This window comes from Lithobates pipiens, unplaced genomic scaffold, assembly GCF_037356315.1.
Source record: "Lithobates pipiens isolate NorthernLeopardFrog02 unplaced genomic scaffold, aLitPip1_a1.2 Scaffold_1, whole genome shotgun sequence".
Classification (NCBI taxonomy): Eukaryota; Metazoa; Chordata; class Amphibia; order Anura; family Ranidae; genus Lithobates; species Lithobates pipiens.
The window spans coordinates 191,091,134-191,111,639 of NW_027507685.1; the positions used below are offsets into that span (position 1 = coordinate 191,091,134).

The 20,506-nt window shown below is 44.6% G+C and overlaps 1 protein-coding gene across 3 annotated transcripts in view; it reads right to left on the reverse strand.

Moving 5' to 3' along the window:
* The window catches only part of MECP2 (methyl-CpG binding protein 2), a 78,142-nt gene that overhangs the window by 14,301 nt on the left and 43,335 nt on the right, over window positions 1-20,506 (reverse strand). For 2 of the 3 annotated variants that reach the window (XR_013274291.1, XM_077479086.1), the window contains exon 2: window positions 3,611-3,952. Coding sequence is in view for 2 of the 3 variants with exons in the window: in XM_077479086.1 (XP_077335212.1) it covers window positions 3,611-3,952 (342 nt within the window). In the remaining variant the exon portion in view is untranslated. Of the gene's footprint in view, window positions 1-3,610; window positions 3,953-7,048; window positions 7,187-20,506 lie in introns of those variants that run through there. The other variant, XM_077479097.1, reaches the window with a different exon arrangement.

Consider the following 20,506-nt stretch of genomic DNA (forward strand, 5'->3'; position numbering starts at 1 on the left):
CCATAGAGCCCTTCTCGCCGTTACTGAAGCCAGCATTGACCTGGCTGAAGACCTTCTAATATCTACCGAGGCCTCTGCCACGAAATCTCCCGCTAGTCTGACTTCCTGCAGAGAAGATATTATCTTCCCTATCTCGACGCCATCCTGAAGGTCTTTATCTATTCTGGATGTCCATCCCGAGATGGCTCTGGCCACTGCCACTGTGGTAATTGCTGGCCTACAAGCTCCCCCAGCCGTGGAATATGCTTTCTTCAATTCCAAATCCATCTTTCTATCAAGTACATCCCGAAAAGAGACTGCATCCTCGATCGGTAATGTAACGTGACGGGCGAGACGCATTAAAGAGGAGTCGGCAATGGGAGCATTAATTAAGGATTTCACTTTTGATTCCTTTAAAAGGGGTACATTTTGTCCAATCTATTGGTAAGAATAGACCTTTTATCTGATCTCTCCCACTCGTCCTTAATGAGATCCTCGAGTTCCTCTATGAAAGGAAATGACTACGGATTTATTTTCAAATTTGTAAAATATTTTCGCACTTTTGGGGGATTTGTTGCGTCTTCTTGCCAGCCGATTGCTTCTTTGATGGAATTTGCAAAGGGTTCCACTAGAGAAAAATCGAAGCCGGCTGACATTTCCTGACCCTCGCTTTCAGAGGAAGACTCCGATGCCTGAGTGAGATGGAGATGTGCTGGGAACTGCTCTATCCAATGCTGGTGTTGTCTCCAGTAATGACTCTCGTACTGACTCCCTTATGAGGTCTGTAGCTATCCTTGCCTCTGTTTCCTTCTCTTTGGTAGCCTCATGGAAACAGGAACGACATGCAATTTTATCTGGCAAAGCCGGAGCGCCGCATACCCAGCAAGCGTTTGCTGCAGGGCGGGTATGGCGGGTTCGACGGTGCGAGGAAGGAGACCTCCTGCGACTTGACCGGCTATGGCGTGAGTGGCTATGCCCTGAATGGCTGTGCCTTTGGTGACGTGAAGGAGATCTTGAGCGGCTTCTGCGAAAAGATCTTCTACTTGAGGTATGGCTAGACCTTCTCCCATATTATATGTCAAAAGACTAGATGCCCCTTGAGACCACCAGAGCGGGGGCTCCCTCCATAGAAGCTCCTTTAGAGACTGCAAAGGAGGGACTTCCAAACAAGAGAGGCTTGAACCTGCTGGGGCGAAGGGTGGCAAGAGGCTAATTAATCTGTAACAGGAGAGACCGCATCAGTCCAACCTGTCAGGTGAGGATAAAAAAAAAAAAAGAAGAGAATGCAGCGGGGGGGGGGGGGGGGGGGGGGGTCTCCCCTTCAAATTTATAGCTAATCCAATCCTGTCAGGTTGTGGGGGGCAGAGTCACAACCCCAGTGTGTGCTGCCGTGAAGGCGTCAGGAAAGGTGCTTTGTAGTCACCCAAAACAAGGGGATTAGAAACCAAGCAAAAATGTTATTTAAAATCGGTGCTCCAGCCTCTCCCAGGGAAAAGTGAAAAGTCAGCAGCTACACATACTGTAGCTGCCGACTTATTATTAGGACACTTGCATGTCCTGGAATGCAGCGATGTCAGCACCCCAGCCAATACTTCCATTGGCTCTCAGGTGCTGCCGCAGCCATAGCTGGTAAGGGAAACTGGCAGTAAAGCCTTGTGGCCTCACAGCTTACTCCTTACTGTGCACGGTTCTTTATAAGTGGCCCGGTGGTGGGGGGGGGGCTGAAATTCTGACGTACCTCGCCATGGTCCAATGGAAGTGGGGACAGGTACCTGTCAAAAAAACAAAACAAAAAAAACAGGTATCGCGCTCCTCGAAAGGTGCCGAATGTGGCGGGGGGGATTTTAGACAGATAAGCGGTGCTTCCACTTTTGGGTGGAACGCAAATAAAACACAATGTATAAAAAAAAAAAAAAAAAAAAGGAGGGGACACCAGTCCTACTTAGGGGGGATTCTCCTTAATACCCATAACAGATCTGAAGGGCCTGGTATGGAATTTGGGGGAACCCCCACACATTTTTTTTTTTTTTATTCTGGTTCGGGGTTCTCCTGTGGGGGAATCCCATGCAGTTTTTATCATAGAGCTATTATGTGTATTGCCGGGACCAACAATTCATTATAGCTGCGAGTACTTTTAAAATTACTTTTTTATTCCCTTTAAAAATGTAATTTTGCTCTCAGACTGTTCTAAACACGGGAAACATGCGCCACTTTACAGGCATACGATAGACACCCCAAACACTAAGACAATAACTTGCATAAAAGCCTTTAAAATTAGCACTTGATTTTTCTTGTTCGTGTCCCATAGACTAACGGTGTTCGCACAAATTTTTTGCCTGTTTGCACGTTCTGCTGCAAACCGAACTAGAGGGGTGTTCGGCTCATCCCTACCAACTAATATTGGTTTTATCCTAGAAATCGCTCATGCCAGAGGTTTTTCTCCCCGAGGCGGCCAGACTCAGCCCAGGAGTCACCTGATTCTTACCTTCTTTATGAGCAACCTAGGGTCCACTTCCACTCCAGAACACTGCAACACAACACCCTGTCTTGATTGGTTCAGTCTCTGGACAGATTAATTTGCCTGATTTTAAAGACTGGGTTGTTTCTGGCCTCGTGACTCAGCAGTCTAGTTCTGGTGTTGGGGGGGAAAAAAAAAAAAAAAAAAAAAAAAAAAAAAAAAACACCTTTCTGATCTCTTGGAAAATCCTTACAAAAGCTCCAGACTGAGGAGTCCCAGACACCTTGTCAGGGCAGGGGACTTGGACAATGAAGGTATCTTGTCTCCAGATTAATATTCTGGAGCTGGACATTCCGACTGAAAGGTCATCAGATCAGGATCCAGTTGGACAAGACCACAGCAGTAGCTTACATCCCATCAGGGAGGAATTTGAAGTCTTCCAGCGGCAAGAGAAGTAGAAATGACAGAAATTTACATTCTGGCCATTTATATACTAGACATGTACAATTGGAAGGCACACTTCATTAACCAGCAGTACCTGGATCCCAGGAGAGTGCCTAATCCTGGAGGCGTGTCAGGAACTGAGACGTGGGCAGTAAGGATTTGGTCTAATGCCCAGGTTATACAAACTGGACAGCTTTGTCTCCAGGTACTCAGATCCTCTGGCTGAAGCAGTGGATGCTTTGCTGGTTCCTTGGGACCAGTACAGCCTGATCTATGCCTCTCTCATCTGCTCCGCAGGGTCGGGATGGAGGACATTCTGGTGATCCTTATAGCTTTAGATTGGACCAGAGGGATGTTGTTTTCCAACCTGATCAGATTCTTGGCAGGAGCACCATGGGCTCTTCCAAATCATTTATCCTGCTTCACAGTGACTGGCTTTAACAGCAAAGCTGTTGAAGCTCAAAGTCTTGGACCAACAGAGTATCTCCGAAATAGTGAATCCCACAATGTCAAAAGCCAGAAAATCTACTTCCTGTAAGGTCTACCATAACACATGGAAGGCATACTTTGGTGCGAGAAAAGAAGATTTCACACCAGGAAATATTCCGTGGGACGAACCCTCTTTTTTGTAATCAAGCCTAAATCATCAGCCTTGCGGAAAATAAAAAAAAGTGGCACTGCCCACCTTCCTCTCCCTCTTTGGTATGGTCTACTGCAAAAATCACTTACTTGATCAAATAAACATCATATTTTCCAGCCGAGCGCCCCGACTTTCTCTGCTTGAGCTTTCTTGTCCAGCCTTCAGGAAGAGTAGGATCATCATACATAGGTCCTCTATCTCTAATAACAGACCGTCTTTGCTTAGGGAAGGCAGAAGCTTCAGGAACAGCAGGTGCAACAGCCTCTGTACTTTCAGGTACTTCAGCTTTCCGTGGTTCAGTAGGTTCATCTGACTGCTGTGTTGACGGATGGGCTTCTTCAGATAGCTCTCCATCATTGTTTTTATCCTTTCTAACATTCCTGAGTTTTGGTGGTTTGTCTTTCTGATCTAAATCTTCTGTTTTTTCTTCGCTAGGGTATAAATAAAAAAAACAAACAGGATTACAAAATATATTTTCCAAAATGTATACACCAACGCAAAGTAAAGTCTGTTACATATGTAGTAATGCACATGAAAACAAAGACAAACAGTTGATTTGAAGCTTTTATTTAAAGCTTACCCAGGAGGTCCTACAAGCACATAAGACTGAAATCTAGTAAACTCAATAATTTATACACTGAACATACATTCCCTGTGGGAAGTTGCGCCCATAATGCCTCTCATCCATTTACTCTGGACTTGCCAAGGCGTTCAAGGTTACTGAAATTACATTTCTTCTTGTTGAAATAAGATTTAAAATGACCTTTAACCCAAAAAATACATCTATAAAAAAGGTACTTTTGAGAACCCCCGAGTCACAAATATAATCCAACTTTTTTTATTTATTTTTTTAAAACTTTACTATGCCTAAAATGGTATTTAAAATGAATAGAGGGTGGTTATCCAAGTCCCATAAAGGGTCTAAATAAGATCAATGCCTTTAATATAAACAGCATTGCCTCTCACTGAATTCATTTAATAAACAGTAGATTATTATTATACTGTCAATTTCATTCCCTGCAAAGGCAAAGCATAATGGACTACTATGCATCGCATAGTAGCCCATTATGTGTCACTTACCTGACACAGGAGCCAGCGATGTCACCGCTGTCCCCTGTAGTCCGGCGCATCCATCTTTTTGGTGGGGTCTCGCAGCTCCGCCGCTGTCATTCGGCGGAGCCGCGATGACGTCACTCCCGCGCATGCGCGCGGGAGCCGACACGCGCGGCAGCTCCATTATTGGAAATGCCGCGCTCAGTGCGCCTGCGCGCTGCTGTCTACGGCGCATGCGCCGTAGACAGCGGTGCCTGTCTTCGGGCAAATATCTCCTAAACCGTATAAGTTTAGGAGATATTTCTTGGACCTACAGGTAAGCCTTAATCTAGGCTTACCTGTAGGTCAAAGTGGTTTGTAAGGGTTTACAACCACTTTAAAGACTATACCTTCTCTTCTTGCTTATTCTTTCTCCAATAGAGCACGCCTGCAATGTCAGACACCTTTTCTTAATGGCAAGCTCTGAAGTGAAAATAGTTTGGATGCACAGGAACACCTTATTCTTTATAATATTTTGTATTATGGTTGACATTTAGTTACAATATACCGTAATCACTTGTTTCAGGTTAACAAGTTAGGGTATACATTACTGCCAGACCTGCTTGCCTTTCCTTGTGTATCATAGCTGCTACGAGCAGCTATTTAAGGTCCGATAGGCAGAACAGCTGCTGTTTCTCAGCATTTATGAAAATGTAGGCAAGCACTAAGGGCCCCTTCATACTACTGTGTTGCTATAACACATGTTCTATGCATTAGTGCAGTGCTTCGCCACTGATTCTGAATGGCACCCCAACACACCTTGCTGAGAGATGTGCATTGCAGCATGCTGCCAGAAATTGTACATGCATTTTTTTTTTCTGGTGCATTAGGCACCCCATTTAAATTAAGGGGCTGCCTTAATGCAACACAGGTGCACTCATGCACGGCAATGATCTAAATAGGTTCCAATATACTGTACAAAGAGAGAGAACAGAGGGTTCATACGGCCGCATTGCTGGATCGTGGAACAGGTGAGTGTGTTTATTAAAAGTCAGCAGCTACACTTTGTTTTTGGCTGAAAACCAATAACTGTTCCCGAATTTAAGACCTTTCTGGGCCTATCCCTTCTCATGGGCATTACTAAAAATAGTGAGTTGCGGTCATATTGGGCCACTGACCCAATTCGTCATATGCCCGTATTCTTTCTCCATGGCCAGGACGAGCAAATGCATGCACTTTGACAATGAACTCTGTCATCCTCAGGGGGACCCTGAATACGATCGGCTCCACAAAATTCTGCCCCTCATAAACCACGTCAAACAACAATTTTCAGCCTCGTTTATTCCCGATCAAGAGGTCTGCATTTACGAGTCCCTGATTACATTTTCTAGCCGCCTTGTGTTCAAACAGTTTCCCCCCCAGCAAGCGTGCCAGATATGGGGTCAAGATGTACAAGCTCTGTGACAGGGCAACAGGCTATACATATAGTTTCCTGGTTTACGAGGGAAAAGATAGGAGTGTGGCACCTCCACCAAACTTCCCAGACTATATAGGGTACAGCGGCAAGATTGTTTGGGACTTGGTGTCACCCTCCTTGTTTGGAAAGGGGTACCATTTATACAAGCGTGCCACTTTTTAGCCACCTCTTTCGATTAGGAATTGGCGCATGTGGCAACATGCAATCAAATCGCTGGGGGCTTTCTCCAACAGCTTGTAGACGACCGACAGTCTGGGGGAGAGAGCCTGCTTGTAGTCCAATGAATTGCTTGCCGTGAGATGGAAGGACAAACAATTATGACGTTACATCATAAATGCATTATTCTACTATTTAATCAGGTTTGTCAATATCACGATCATGAACTACCCCCAGGGATTGTGACACCTAGTCTATTTATATTACATTTAAATTATTCAATAAACTCACATGCCTCAATTAAAGTCCCAACTCCCCCTTTCCCTCCTTATACATTATTGTGTTTTATTGTGTGTGCTTTGCAGGTATGTCATTCTACGATTATACTGCAACTGTGATTTATGCTATAATGTAACATTTTATTGAGTTTGCTTTGCAAGTATGTCTTACCATTGTTTTCTTTGCAGGTACACCATTCAGCTTCAGCACGGATTTATTTATTTTGGCAGCAAGAGGGTTTGCTCTCACAATACATAAATCCGTGATTCCAGTGCTGTAGGAGGCAATTTCACTACCACAGTTAAAAAAAATAAAATAAAGGGGAGCATATATGCCAAAGCATAGGGGCAGAGGAAGACATAGGGGCAGATCGCCTATATGCTTCGGCATATATTTTTATATTTATTGTATGCCCATCATTATTAGTTGTTGGATGCAAGGCGGTATTCTAATGGTGGGCATATCAATTAATCGGTGTGAATGGAGATATCTGTTAGGTTCTCTTTTTTGTTCACCCCACAGGCTGCATAAACAAAAGAAAAAAGAAAAGAAAGAACATTACAATATATGCCCAGCAACGTACTGAATGGTTATACCGGAATGATGGCTGCAGGTTTAGGTGTCATCTTGGCATCTTTTTTTCAGCTGGCGGTCGGCTTTCATGCAAAAATAGTATTTTTGTACTCACTGTAAAATCCTTTTCTCTGTAATTCACCGACCGACACAGCTCCTCTCTGTAACTAAATGGGTTTGTTAGCATGCCATTAGGAAAACTAGGCAAAAATTGTAACACAATACACAGAACTTTAGTCCCACCCCGGGGGGGCGGACCCTGTGCTAACAACCCACCCTGCTCCCAGGCAGAACTCAATATGTCAACAAGCAGTATAACTTAGAGAAAACGAGGGGTGGGTGTTGCGTCGGTCTGTGAATTACAGAGAAAAGGATTTTGCGGTGAGTGCAAAAATCCTATTTTCTCTTATATTCACCGACCAACACAGCTCCTCTCTGTAACTAAATGGGACGTCCCCAAGCAGAGCCAAACGAGGGGTGGGAAAAAACAGCATTACAACTTCATCCACCATAGCAAGTGGGAACTAGTGAAACTAAACCCACAAAAAAAAAAAAAGAGCAGTGTACGGAAAAACATACCGCCATAACTGGGCATTCTCAACAGGAGAGACCCCCAACACCGCAACCTTTGTGGAAGTAATACAACAGTGCATTAACAAACAGTACTGTGTTTTTTATCGAAAAACCAGAAAAAAAATCTCCAGTGCATTTACACGGCTGCCGCTAGGCAAAATAAAACCGAGTTCTGCCTGGGAGCAGGGAGGGTTGTTAGCACAGGGTCCGCCCCCGGGGCGGGACTAAAGTTCTATGTATTGTGTTACAATTTTTGCCTAGTTCTCCTAATGGCAGACTAACAAACCCATTTAGTTACAGAGAGGAGCTGTGTCGGTTGGTGAATATAAGAGAAAGTAATCCTAGAGGCTAATTAACCGCTAGAGTGCTTTTACAAGCAGTGGGAGGGAAGATTTTCTCAGGCTCTCCTGTCCCACTGGGGAATCAGAGAATGCAGCCGGTGGTTCCACCAGCTGACTATAGAGCTGACTGGAGACCAAAACAGCTCCAATCATCTCTATGGCCTAAGAAACCTGAAGCTACGAGCATTTCATGACTTCTGTTTCACCGGATATAAACAGCACCATTGGGAAAACATCTTATCACACCGATCTTGGTGTGGTTAGATGCTTAGTAGGAACAGAGGATCCGTTTCTCCTCCCCTAGGAGAACAGGGATTTGTGTGTTTAGACACACAAATCTCCTTTTCTGCTCTCATGCACGCTGGCCACACGCATCGGGTCGCGCACGCACACACACACACACACACACACACACACCCTGTTCCAAATTATTATGCAAATTCTATTTCAGTGTCACAATGATTAAATATTTTGTTTTTCAGTTTAACTCATGGATGGCATTGTGTCTCAGGGCTCTTTTGATCACTGAAAACAATCTCGGACACCTGTGATAGTGATAATTAGATTGCCAGGTGAGCCCAATTAAAGGAAAAACTAGTAAAGGAAGGTGTTCCACATTATTAAGCAGAGAACCATTTTCAAGCAATATGGGGGAGAAAAAGGATCTCTCCGCTGCCAAAAAGAGTGAAATAGTTCAATGCCTTGGACGAGGTATGAAAACATTAGATATTTCACGAAAACGTAAGCGTGATCATCGCACTATTAAGAGATTTGTGGCCGATTCAGAGTTTAATGGGTTTTGTGCAGATAAAGGCACATTAAGGAAGGTTTCTGCCAAATCCATGCATCGGATCCAGAGAGCAGCTGCTAGGCTGCGACGTCAGCAAGGCGGTGGTGGAGTCATGTTTTGGGCCAAAATCATGGGAAGAGAAGTGGTCAGCCCCTTTAGGGTCCCCAAAGGTGTAAAGATGACCTCTGCAAAGTATGTGGCGTTCCTGACTGACCACTTCCTTCCCTGGTACAGAAGGAAGAACTATGCTTTCCGTAATAAAAATCATCTTCATGCATGACAAAGCACCATCTCATGCTGCAAAGAATACCTCTGCATCAATGGCTGCTATTGGGATAAAAGGAGAGAAAGTCATGGTGTGGCCTCCATCCTCCCCTGACCTCAATCCTATTGAGAACCTTTGAAGAATCCTCAAGCAAAAAATCTGAGGGTGGGAGGCAATTTACATCCAAACAGCAGCTATGGGAGGCTAGTCTGCCATCTTGCAAACAAATTCAAGCAGGAACTGTCCAAGTTTAATGGATGCAAGACTTGTGAAGTTGCTATCAAATAAGGGGTCCTATGTTAAAATGTAACGTGACCTGTTAAAATGTTTAAAAAGTTAAAATTTTGTTCAAAATTTGATTGAAATAGCTTTTGATTTCAGTAAAAATGCTGCAAACACAACAGATGACAATTTTCAATCCTTTACAACCTATAAAGTGTTAAACTCACTGTGCGTAATAATTTGGAACAGTGCATTGTAAGTTTATTTAGAAAAAAAAAAACTTATTAGGTTTGTTCAATAAAATTTGAATTCTACTCTTAATAGTTGATAACATGGGAATTATGCTAACTGTTTACATCAATTATTTTAGGTTAACCTCCTCGCGCCCGCCCTATAGCCGATTTACGGCCGTAGAGCAGGCGCGTTCGTTTGGGCGGTCGTCCCTGGACGGCCTGATGTTTACTTCCGCAATGCGCGCCGCCGCGGGCGCGCATCGCGGAAGTTCTGTGTTCGCCGTGTCCCCCGGGGACAGGCAAACACAGATCGCTGTAAACGGCCAATCACAGCGGCCGTTTACAGCGTGATCGGCGTGTCCAATGGGAGATGATCTCATATGTAAACATATGAGATCATCTCGCAGCGCCGCTCTCCTTCCTCGCACAGACAGTGCGAGAGGGGAGAGATGAACGGCTGCAGCGGCAGCCGTTCTGATTCCGGAAAAAAAAAAAAAAAAAAAAATGAAATAAAAAGTGCCATCCGCCCCCAGCAGTGCCATCCGCCCCCAGCAGTGCCATCCGCCCCCAGCAGTGCTATCTGCCCCAGTGCCATCCACCCCAGTGCTACCTGCCCCCAGTGCCATCCACCCCAGTGCTACCTGCCCCCAGTGCCATCCACCCCAGTGCTACCTGCCCCCAGTGCCATCCACCCCAGTGCTACCTGCCCCCAGTGCCATCCACCCCAGTGCTACCTGCCCCCAGTGCCATCCACCCCAGTGCTACCTGCCCCCAGTGCCATCCACCCCAGTGCTACCTGCCCCCAGTGCCATCCACCCCAGTGCCACCTGCCGTCAGTGCCACCTGCCCCCAGTGCCACCTGCCGTCAGTGCCACCTGCCGTCAGTGCCACCTGCCGTCAGTGCCACCTGCCGTCAGTGCCACGTGTCATCAGTGCCACATAGTGCCATCTGTCATCAGTGCCACGTATCAGTGCCATTTGTCATCAGTGCCACCTGTCAGTGTCACGTGCCATCTGTTGTCAGTGTCACGTGTCATCAATGCCACTTATCAGTGCCATCTGTCATCAGTGTCACGCGTCATCGGTGGCATGTATTAGTGCCATCTGTCATCGGTGGCACATATTAGTGCCACGTATTAGTGCCATCTGTCATCGGTGCCACGTTTCAGTGCCACGTGTCATCAGTGCCACGTATTAGTGCCACGTGTCATCAGTGCCACGTATAAGTGCCACGCGTCATCAGTGCCACATATTAGTGCCATCTGTCATCAGTGCCACATATTAGTGCCATCTGTCATCAGTGCCACATATTAGTGCCATCTGTCATCAGTGCCACCTGTCATCATTGCCACGTATCAGTGCCATCTGTCATCAGTGTCACGTGTCATTGTCCTGGTGCTTCAAAAGTGTAATAAATAGTCAACAAGTTAGATGTGTAACTTATGTTCCTAGAACACATGATGGCGCTACCTGCATGTTGGGCCTCTCTATGTGGCCAGGCTGTGAAAAAGTCCCACACATGTGGTATTGTAATACTCAGGAGGAGTAGCAGAATTTTTTGGGGGGTGTCATTTGTGGTATACACATGCCACGTGAGAGAAATAACCTATTACAATGACAATTTTGTGGAGAAAAAAAAAAAAAAATGAAAAATCTTAATTTTGCAAAGAATTGTGGGAAAAAAATGACAACATCAAAAAGCTCACTATACCTCTTACTAAATAACTTGGAATGTCTACTTTCCAAAAAGGGGTCATTTGGGGGGTATTTGTACTTTCCTGACTTGTTCGGGTCACAAGAAGCGAGATAGGCCACCAGTACATCAGATGTGATCAATTTTGTGCGATTCGCACCACAGCTTGTAGACTCTCTAACTTTCACAAAGACCAAATAATATCCACTAATTTGGGTTATTTTTACCAAAGACATGTAGCAGTATAAATTGTGACCAAAATTTATGAAGAAAAATTAATAATTTGCATAATTCTGTCACAGAAACAAAGAAATATGCGTTTTTTTTCAAAATTTTCGGTCTTTTTTCATTTATAGCGCAAAAAATAAAAACCCCAGAGGTGATCAAATACCACCAAAAGAAAGCTCTATTTGTGGGAAAAAAAGGACAAAAAATTCATTTGGGTACAGTGTTGCATGACTGAGTAATTGTCATTCAAAGTGTGAGAGCACCGAAAGCTGAAAATTGGTCTGGGCAGGAAGGTGTTTAAGTGCCCTGTAAGCAAGTGGTTAATGAGAAAAATATCACTGACATAATAATTTGGAACAGGAGAATATATTAATATATATATATATATAGTAGGGGATCAGAGCTGTCCCAGAGGCAGTCCAGTAAAATAAAAGTGGCTTTTATTCAGCAAAAAACATAAGACCAGACAGACTCGTCTTATCACACGGATGTGCACACAGGTACAACTCAGTTCATCAGCCAACAGGCTTAGAGGTAAGAGTTCACGGCTCCAAACAATGCTACAGTCTTTGTGTGGTTAAGCTCACCCAGCAGGTACACCATCCAGCAATGGACGTTTCCACACAGCGTGCTGCTGTGTCTCTCTCTCTCTCCTACTCAACAGCTCCACACTGACACTTTCAGCACACCTGACCATAAGCAGGTCTGAAGAGGAAGTACCTGCCTTCAATTAACCCCCTCTTAACCCTGACCCAGGCTGACCCTCTACATATCCCCCCCCCCCTCTGTTCCAGGCCAGGGGTCTGGTCACCACGACTCCAGTGGCAGTAGACCCGGGAAAGGGCATCCGCATTCTGATGTACCCTTCCCGGTCTATGTACCACTACAAACCTGAAGTCCTGTAGAGCAAGGAACCTCCGGGTGATTCTGGAGTTTTTATCTTTATTTTGGGCCATCCACTTAAGGGGCGCATGATCTGAAACTAACTTGAAGGGTCGGCCCAACAAGTAGTAGCGGAGTGTCTCCAAAGCCCATTTTATTGCGAGACACTCCCTTTCCACAATGGAATAATTCCTCTCAGCTGGTGTGAGCTTCCGGCTCAAGTACACAACAGGGTGCTCACCCCCCCCCCCCCCAATCATCTGGGACAGTACTGCACCCAGACCCAATTACGAGGCATCTGTTTGTACCAGGAACTCTTTTTGGAAGTCAGGAGCTACCAACACTGGTTCCTGGCACAAAGCTTGCTTAAATCGGCAGAACGCTGCTTCTGCACAACAGTTGCGTTCTTTCCCTTCACGAGATCAGTCAGAGGTGCTGCTAGACTGGCAAAGTTGGGGACAAACCTCCTATAATAGCCCACAATGCCAAGGAAAGAACACACTTTTTTCTTTGTGAGTGGACAGGGCCATTTCTGAATAGCCTTCACCTTGTTTGGTTGGGGCTTAATCACACCCCTGCCTACAATATACCCCAGGTAGCGGGCCTCCTCCAACCCAACCTTGCTCTTTTCTGGGTTCCCTGTGAACCCCACCCTTCAGAGGGCATCCAAGACCAACTGGACCTTCGGTAAGTGACTCTCCCAGTCCTTACTAAAGATGACAATGTCATCAAGAATTCCTTATGAGGTCTCGGGACGTAGTCCATGGCCTTCTGGAAAGTGGCTGGAGCCCCATGTAACCCAAATGGCATTCGGGCATACCGCCACAAGCCCTCGGGTGTGGCAAATGCAGTTTTTTCTTTAGCCTCTGGGGAAAGCAGGATCTGCCAGTATCCCTTGGTCAAGTCAAGAGTGGTGATGTACCGGGCCGGTCCTAATCTCTCGATTAATTCATCGACCCGGGGCATGGGATACGCGTCTGGCTTGGAGACTTCATTTAACTTGCGAAAGTCATTGCAGAACCACCAGGTTCCATTCGGCTTGGGTACAAGGACTATAGGGCTAGACCAGCTACTTGAAGACTCAATGACCCCAAGGTCCAACATGCTCTTAAGCTCGGCCAAGACAATATTCTGGCGAGCTTTGGGTATGCGGTAGGGTTTAAGGTTTACTCGAACGCCAGGGTCTGGAATGACATTATGTTCAATTACCGAGGTTAGGCCTGGTAGGTTTGAAAAAAATGTCTAGATTCCTCTGCAAAAACTCCCAGGACTCTTAATCTGAGCATCAGGGTCTTCCGGGACTTTCAGACTGACTGTCCAAATCTGTCTATCATTCCATGGTTTGATCAAGTTGACGTGGTAAATCTGGTAGGGTTTACGTTTGGTGGGCTGATGGACTTTATAGTTGACCTTGCCCACTCTCTCAACATTCTCAAAGGGTCCTTGAAACTTACTCTCAACAGTAGGCACTAAAACCAGCACCCGATCCCAAGGTTTAAACTCTCTAATCTTGGCAGATCGGTTGTATACACGACTCTGCGCATTTTGTGCAGCCTGCAAATGTTCCCGTACTATGGGCATAACTTTTGTTATTCGGTCCTGCATTTGAGACACGTGTTCTACCACAGTCCGATACGGGGAAGCTTCTTGTTCCCACGTCTTTCATTATAGCCAGTAGTCCACGGGGTGTCTCCCATAAACCAGCTCAAAGGGGGAGAACCCCGTGGGAGGCCTGGGGTACCTCTCTTATGGCAAACAAGGGAGGCAACAAGCAATCCCAATCCCGACCATCCTCAACTGCTTTCTTTAGCATTCCCTTTAAAGATTTGTTGAACCACTACACTAACCCATCAGTTTTTGGGTGATACACTGATACACTGAAGTTCGCAAGCGTTTAATCTTAAACAGGTTACAGAGTTCCTTCATCACTTTTGACATGAACGGGGGAACCTTGGTCGGGCAAGATCTCGGATGGGAGCCCTGTTCTCATGAACATCTGAAACAACTCCCGTGTGATGACCATGGATGAGCAATTTCTTTCAGATACCTGGTGGCATAGTCGAGGACAACTAAAATGTATTGGTGTCCCCTAGCTGACTTAGGTAAGGGGCCCACCAAGTCCATGACAATGCGATCAAAGGGAACCTCAATAATTGGAAGCAGTACCAGCGGACTGCGAAAATGGGGTATTGGAGCGGTTCTTTGACAGGTAGGGCAGGACTCACAGTAGTCCTTAATTTCTCAATATACACCGGGCCAAAAAAAAACAAAATGCTGTAAACCCCCGTTCCTGAGTTTTAGCCGCTCCAAGGTGACCCCCAAGTACATGACTATGAGCCAAATGCAACACTTTAGACCTAAAAGGTTTGGGTACCACCAGTTGTTCCAACACTTATTGATTGACCTTAGTTACTCGGTACAAGTCATGATTCACAGCAAAATGGGGGAATTTCACTTCCTCCCCAGGGTGCTGTGGTTCACCGTTTACTTCCCCGCCAGGGAACAGGCCACGGTCTTAAAGTGGGGTCCCTCATCTGAGCACTAAGGAACCTCCCGGGAGCCCATGAGATCTGACATGTCTGGCTCAGAGGAGGTACTTTTCGCTTCCAATCCCGCAAACACCTCCAGGGGACCGGGCTCACTTTCTGCAGGTTCAGCAACCTGGTACTGATCCTTAGTAACAACCTCCTGCAACACAGTATTATTCACCACCTCTGTGGGTTCTTGCTTTTTGGGGGAAACCCCCGAACCTTTGAGCTTTTGCGCATACAAGTCCCAAAACATGGGGCAGTCTCGCCTGATTAGTAAATCATGAGGTAGTCCTGGGACCACTCCCACTTTTAGTTTAGCCATTCCTGCTGGTGTACACAGGGTCACACAGGCCACCGGATAGTTTTTAACATCACCATGCACACAGATGACCCCAACCTGTTCACTCAGTAAGCGATTTGTTTTCTGTTGTACAGCAACTGTCTGCACCAGGATCTGCTCCTGCCAAGCCTGTGCTTGTACCAGGGCCTGCTGGGCCTCCTGATGGGGGGCCTGGGCTTGTGTATTAGCCAGTACCAGCTGCTTACCACATCCTCCATGGCTTGTTCAGAAGATGTCACTGTCTTTGCAGCTTTAACCCAGGATATGGGATTAGACTGGACCCCTCAAACTGCCCGATGCATGCTCCACCAATTGTTCAAGGGTGTCAATATGGATACCCGTTATGTGCATCTTGGGCACCCAAGAGCTACAATGAGCCTGGGACAGTCAGGGGTTCTTGTTACAGTACATGTGGAAGTGATTGAGGGATTTTTTAGCCACCCTTCAACAAGAATGCCGACAAGCAACGGAAAAAAAGAAAAAAGTTAATGAATTCCCAGCTGATAATATATATTTTTATGATGTTTCTGTATCATAAGCAATAACGGTATTGCTCTATAACAGCCAATTGGCTTTGGCGCACAATCGGTTGGCTATTATGTAAGCAATGGCCTTGATCATCTTATTTGGCGGCAATCCAGTGAGGCTGGCCAGTGGTTCATAAATCATGCTACAATCTTACCCGATTTGGATCTTGTCATACAAAAATATAGAACTTAAAAAGTTTCGATACCATGTTTCTATCAGGATGGATCTGCATCAGCCTTTATGTAGCTAACAGGTAAGTTAACAGTTAAAACTTGCCCAAAAATTGTATACAAGCCAGCAAGGGGATGAAACCTGACTTATTTACACAAAGCCACAGGCGTTCATTGTGCACCATTACAACCTTCCAGCCACCGGTGTCCTAACAAGCAATGACGTCAGCGATTGTTAGGTGGACACTGGGCGCCAGCACAGTATACTTGTTTGCCCCTACTCCACCCCTCTCCATCAGCAATGGGGTCACATTAGCTGAATGAGGGAGAAGAGAAACATTAGAATACTAGTTAGTACCAATTTGCAAAGATGTACTGACTTTGGTGTCCTATGTAAGTGGATGTTGCTGTGTTCTGGAAAAAATTTTGTTTTTGTTTTTTACATTTTGTAATGGGGTGCCTTAAGATTGTCCATAATTTTAAAGAGTACCTTGATTGCAAAAAAAGGTAGAGAAAAACACTGTTATAGACTGGCAAAAAAAAAAAAAAAAAAAAAATACACCAGGAGCCTTCATGTGATCACTAGATCAGAAATGATAGACCACAAGACCGGAAACCACTCTGATTGGTTGCCGATTGGTGGTATGGACCTTAGCTGTCATTGACAGGTGGAACTCAAAGCCAGTGCCATCTTCATCTGGGCTAGTTTTTCACTAGCTTTTGGGTTCCTGGCATCAGCATCTTTACTGGGGGCAGCCGGGTGTGCTGCTTGTGAATAGGTTGTGCAGTCTTCTGGGACATGTGACATGTCCCAGGAGACTGCAGGGAGAGGGAGAGAAAACTTACACTCGGATCGCCTAGGACAGGTACCTGCTTCTCTCTCTCTCTCTCTCTCTCTCTCTCTCCTCCCCCCCCAAAAAAAAAAGAAGAAAAAAAAACTTTTTGGACTTAAAGCATAAATCCTTTTTGAATGATGAAGGTCCACTTTAAGGATGGGGGGGCGGGGGGCTGTATATTAATGTCTCTTAGGTACAGGACCATTGTCCAGAGAACAATATACAAATAGCGGGCTGGAGTCACATTTTCAAATTGTATTTTTTATTTTTTTTAAACTGCATTTTAAAATACCTCTGCGTAAATATCATGCGACATAAAAATATGCAACACCCACCATTTTATTCTCTAGGGCCCCTGCTTAAAAAAAAATATGTTTTAGCGATTCTAAGTAGTTTTCTAGCAAAAAAAAAGGGGGGGGGGCAAATGTTTACATGTAGGAGAGGAATGCCAGAAGGGTTAGATCAGTTTTTCTCAACTCCAGTCCTCATGGCGCCCCAACAGGTCATGTTTTCAAGATTTCCCTCAGTTGAAATGGCTGTAGTAATTACTAAGGCAGGTAAACTGATCAAATCACCTGTGCAAAATAATTAAAAGCCTGAAAACATGACCTGTTGGGGCGCCTTGAGGACTGGAGTTGAGAAACACTGGGTTAGAGGAGACAACCCGCAAGGAAAAAAAAAAAAAGAAAAAAACATTTTAAATCTAAATCATATAGCAGGTAAGTGGTCTATGACAATTACAGCCGAGGGCCCAAGACAAGTTTATTTAATTAGTGTAGACATGGAAAAGGTGACTACTGCTGTAATTCACAAATATAACACATTCTTTATATGTGTAAAATATACTTCAAACCTGCATGCACAGTAGGTCTTGAATTGTCTAAGCTACATAAACAAGCAGTATAATTGGTACTAGTATACTGATATATATTACCTGGTAAAATTTGTTTATTATAAAATTGACAAAAAAAAAAATAACGTATCTGCTTTTTCACTGGGCCTCCTACACAAAATCAATCATCTTTATTCATACTGCTCAAAGCACAGTCGTTTATTACATTCTCTAATTTGCACTAGAAGGAAAACGGAGGAAAACAGAGGCCAGGTAGAATGTTACGCTACATGCGCCACAAAAAAGAAACCTTCCATATACTAAGACCCCTTTGAAACTGAGGCGTTTTGCAGGCGCTATAGCGCAAAATAGCACCTGCAATCTGCTCTCAAACAGCTGCACCATTGTCTCCAGTGTGAAAGCCCAAGGCTTTTCACACTGGAGCGGTTAGCTGGCAGGATGTCAGGAAAAGTCCTGCCAGCAGCTTCTTTGGAGCGGTGTGTTTACCGCTGCTCCCCACTGAAATCAAACGCAGCTATTGTGGCACATTGCGGGCGATTTTAACCCTTTCTCGGACGCTAGCGGGGGGGGTAAAAGCACCCCACTAGCAGCCAAAATGCGGCGCAAATCCGATGGTAAAACGCCACTAAAAATAGTGGCGTTTTACTGCCGATTCTATGGGCGGCTTGGTGTGAAAGCCCTCTAAAGCCTTGTACACACGATCGGAGAATCCGTCGGAATGTGTCCTATCGGACCGTGTTGTCGGATAATCCGACTGTGTGTGGCATGCATCGGAATGTTTCCGTCGGACCCAAATTTCCAACTTGTTGGAAATATTTCCCGACCAACTGGTTCGATCGGACATACACCGATCATGTGTAGAGAATTTTGATCGGACCAAGTGAAACGCATGCTCAGATCAAATTCCTACATCAAAGCTATTGGCTACTAGCCTGAATGTAGTCCCATCGTAACGAAATTACGTCATCACGTTCTGAAAGATCGGATTTTTCGACAACTTAGTCCGACCGTGTGTATGCAACAGTTTCGGACAAGATCCGACAGACAAAATCCGGCGGGCAAAATCAGACGGATTTGGTTGTTGAAATCTCTGACCGGGTGTACAGGGGCTAAAAGCCTTGTACTTAAACTGTAGTGCAGAATGTGAATCATAATTTACTCTACATAAAGACATTTATTTAAAAAAAAAAATGTTAATGTTGTTAACCTTGAAAAATTTTACACATTTTCAATTTTTGTGTTTAATACAGTATTATATTAAGTCAATTAAAACCACCAGGCAATATGATTCACCTTGCAGCAATCTCTACACCAAGCACTTACTAAGGTTTATAAAAACAGTGCTAGATGCTCCTATGTGACTTTTACACATTAAAACACAATTTAAAAATGTTCAGTTTAAAGGGCACATATCAGTAAATTCTCAATTTACACTTTAAGTGGCACAGCAGCTACTCATTCTGGAAATTGTCACTTTAACCACTTCCCATTCAGGCAAATTCTGACATTTCTCTCCGTGTAAAATTCATAATTTTTTTGCTAGAAAATGACATAGAACCTCCAAACATTATTATATATATATTATATTTTTGTTTTTAGCAAATACCCTAGAGAATACAATAGGGGTCGTTGCAATTTTTCTAGGGAAAAAACAGGTTCATGCTTTAAAAAATTAATTAAAATAAAAAATTAGCCCAATTTTTTTGAATAATGTGAAAGAAGAAGTTACTCAGAGTAAATAGATAACCAACACGTCACCCTACAAAACTGCACATGATCGTGGAATAGCGCCAAACTTTGGTACATAAAAATGGGCGACACTAACATTTTTTACTGGTTACATGTTTCGAGTTACAGAGGAGGTCTAGTGCTAAAATTATTGCTCTTGCTCTAACGTCCATGGCGATACCTCACATGTGTGGTTTGAACACAGTTTTCATATGTGGGTGGGACTTGCGTATGTGTTCGCTTCTGCATGCGAGCTCACGGGGGCAGGGGCGCTTTAACCACTTTCAAACTGGACCATGTTGCTGGCTTAAGACCAGACCCCTTTTTGCGATTCGGCACTGCGTCGCTTTAACTGACAATTGCGCGGTCGTGCGACGTGGCTCCCAAACAAAATTGACGTACTTTTTTTTCCCACAAATATAGCTTTCTTTTGGTGGTATTTGATCTCCCCTGCGGTTTTTATTTTTTGCGCTATAAAACAAAAAAAGTGTGACAATTTTGGAAAAAAAACAAAAAAAACGCATTATTTTTTACTTTTTGCTATACTAAATATATAAAAAAAACATTTTTCTCCCAATAAGCAATTGATTGGTTTGTGCAAAATTTATAGCGTTTACAAAATAGGGGATAGTTTTATGGCATTTTTGTTATTTTATTTTTTTTACTAGTAATGGCGGCGATTTGTATTGCGACTGCGACATTATGGCAGACACATCGGACATTTTTGACGCATTTTTGGGACCATTGTCATTTATACAGCAATCAGTGCTATACAAATGCACAGATTCCTGTGTAAATGACACTGGCAGTGAAGGGGTTAACCAGGGGGTGGCAGTGTATGGGGTTAAGTGTGTCCTAGGGGCGTGTTACTAACTGTGGGGGGGCTGGGCTGTGTGTTATTGAACACTGATCTCTGCTCCAATCACAGGGAGCAGAGATCAGTGTCACTTGTTGCTGGGCAAAACGGGGAGATGTTGTTTACATCGGCATCTCCCCGTTCAGCCTCCCAGGTGAGACGATCACGGGTATCCCCATTGCGATCAAGTCCGTGGGACCCGCAACTGGACTCACGGGGGTCCCGACCGACACGCGCACACAATGGCAGGGCGGCAATTTCAACTGGACGTACCTGTACGCCAGTTTGTCTGCCCGTGCCATTCTGCCGGCGTACATCGTCGTGCGCTGGTCAGGAACTGGTTAAAAAAAAAATCGATTGTTAATTTTACTTTTTTTAAGCTTGACACTTGGATCAAAT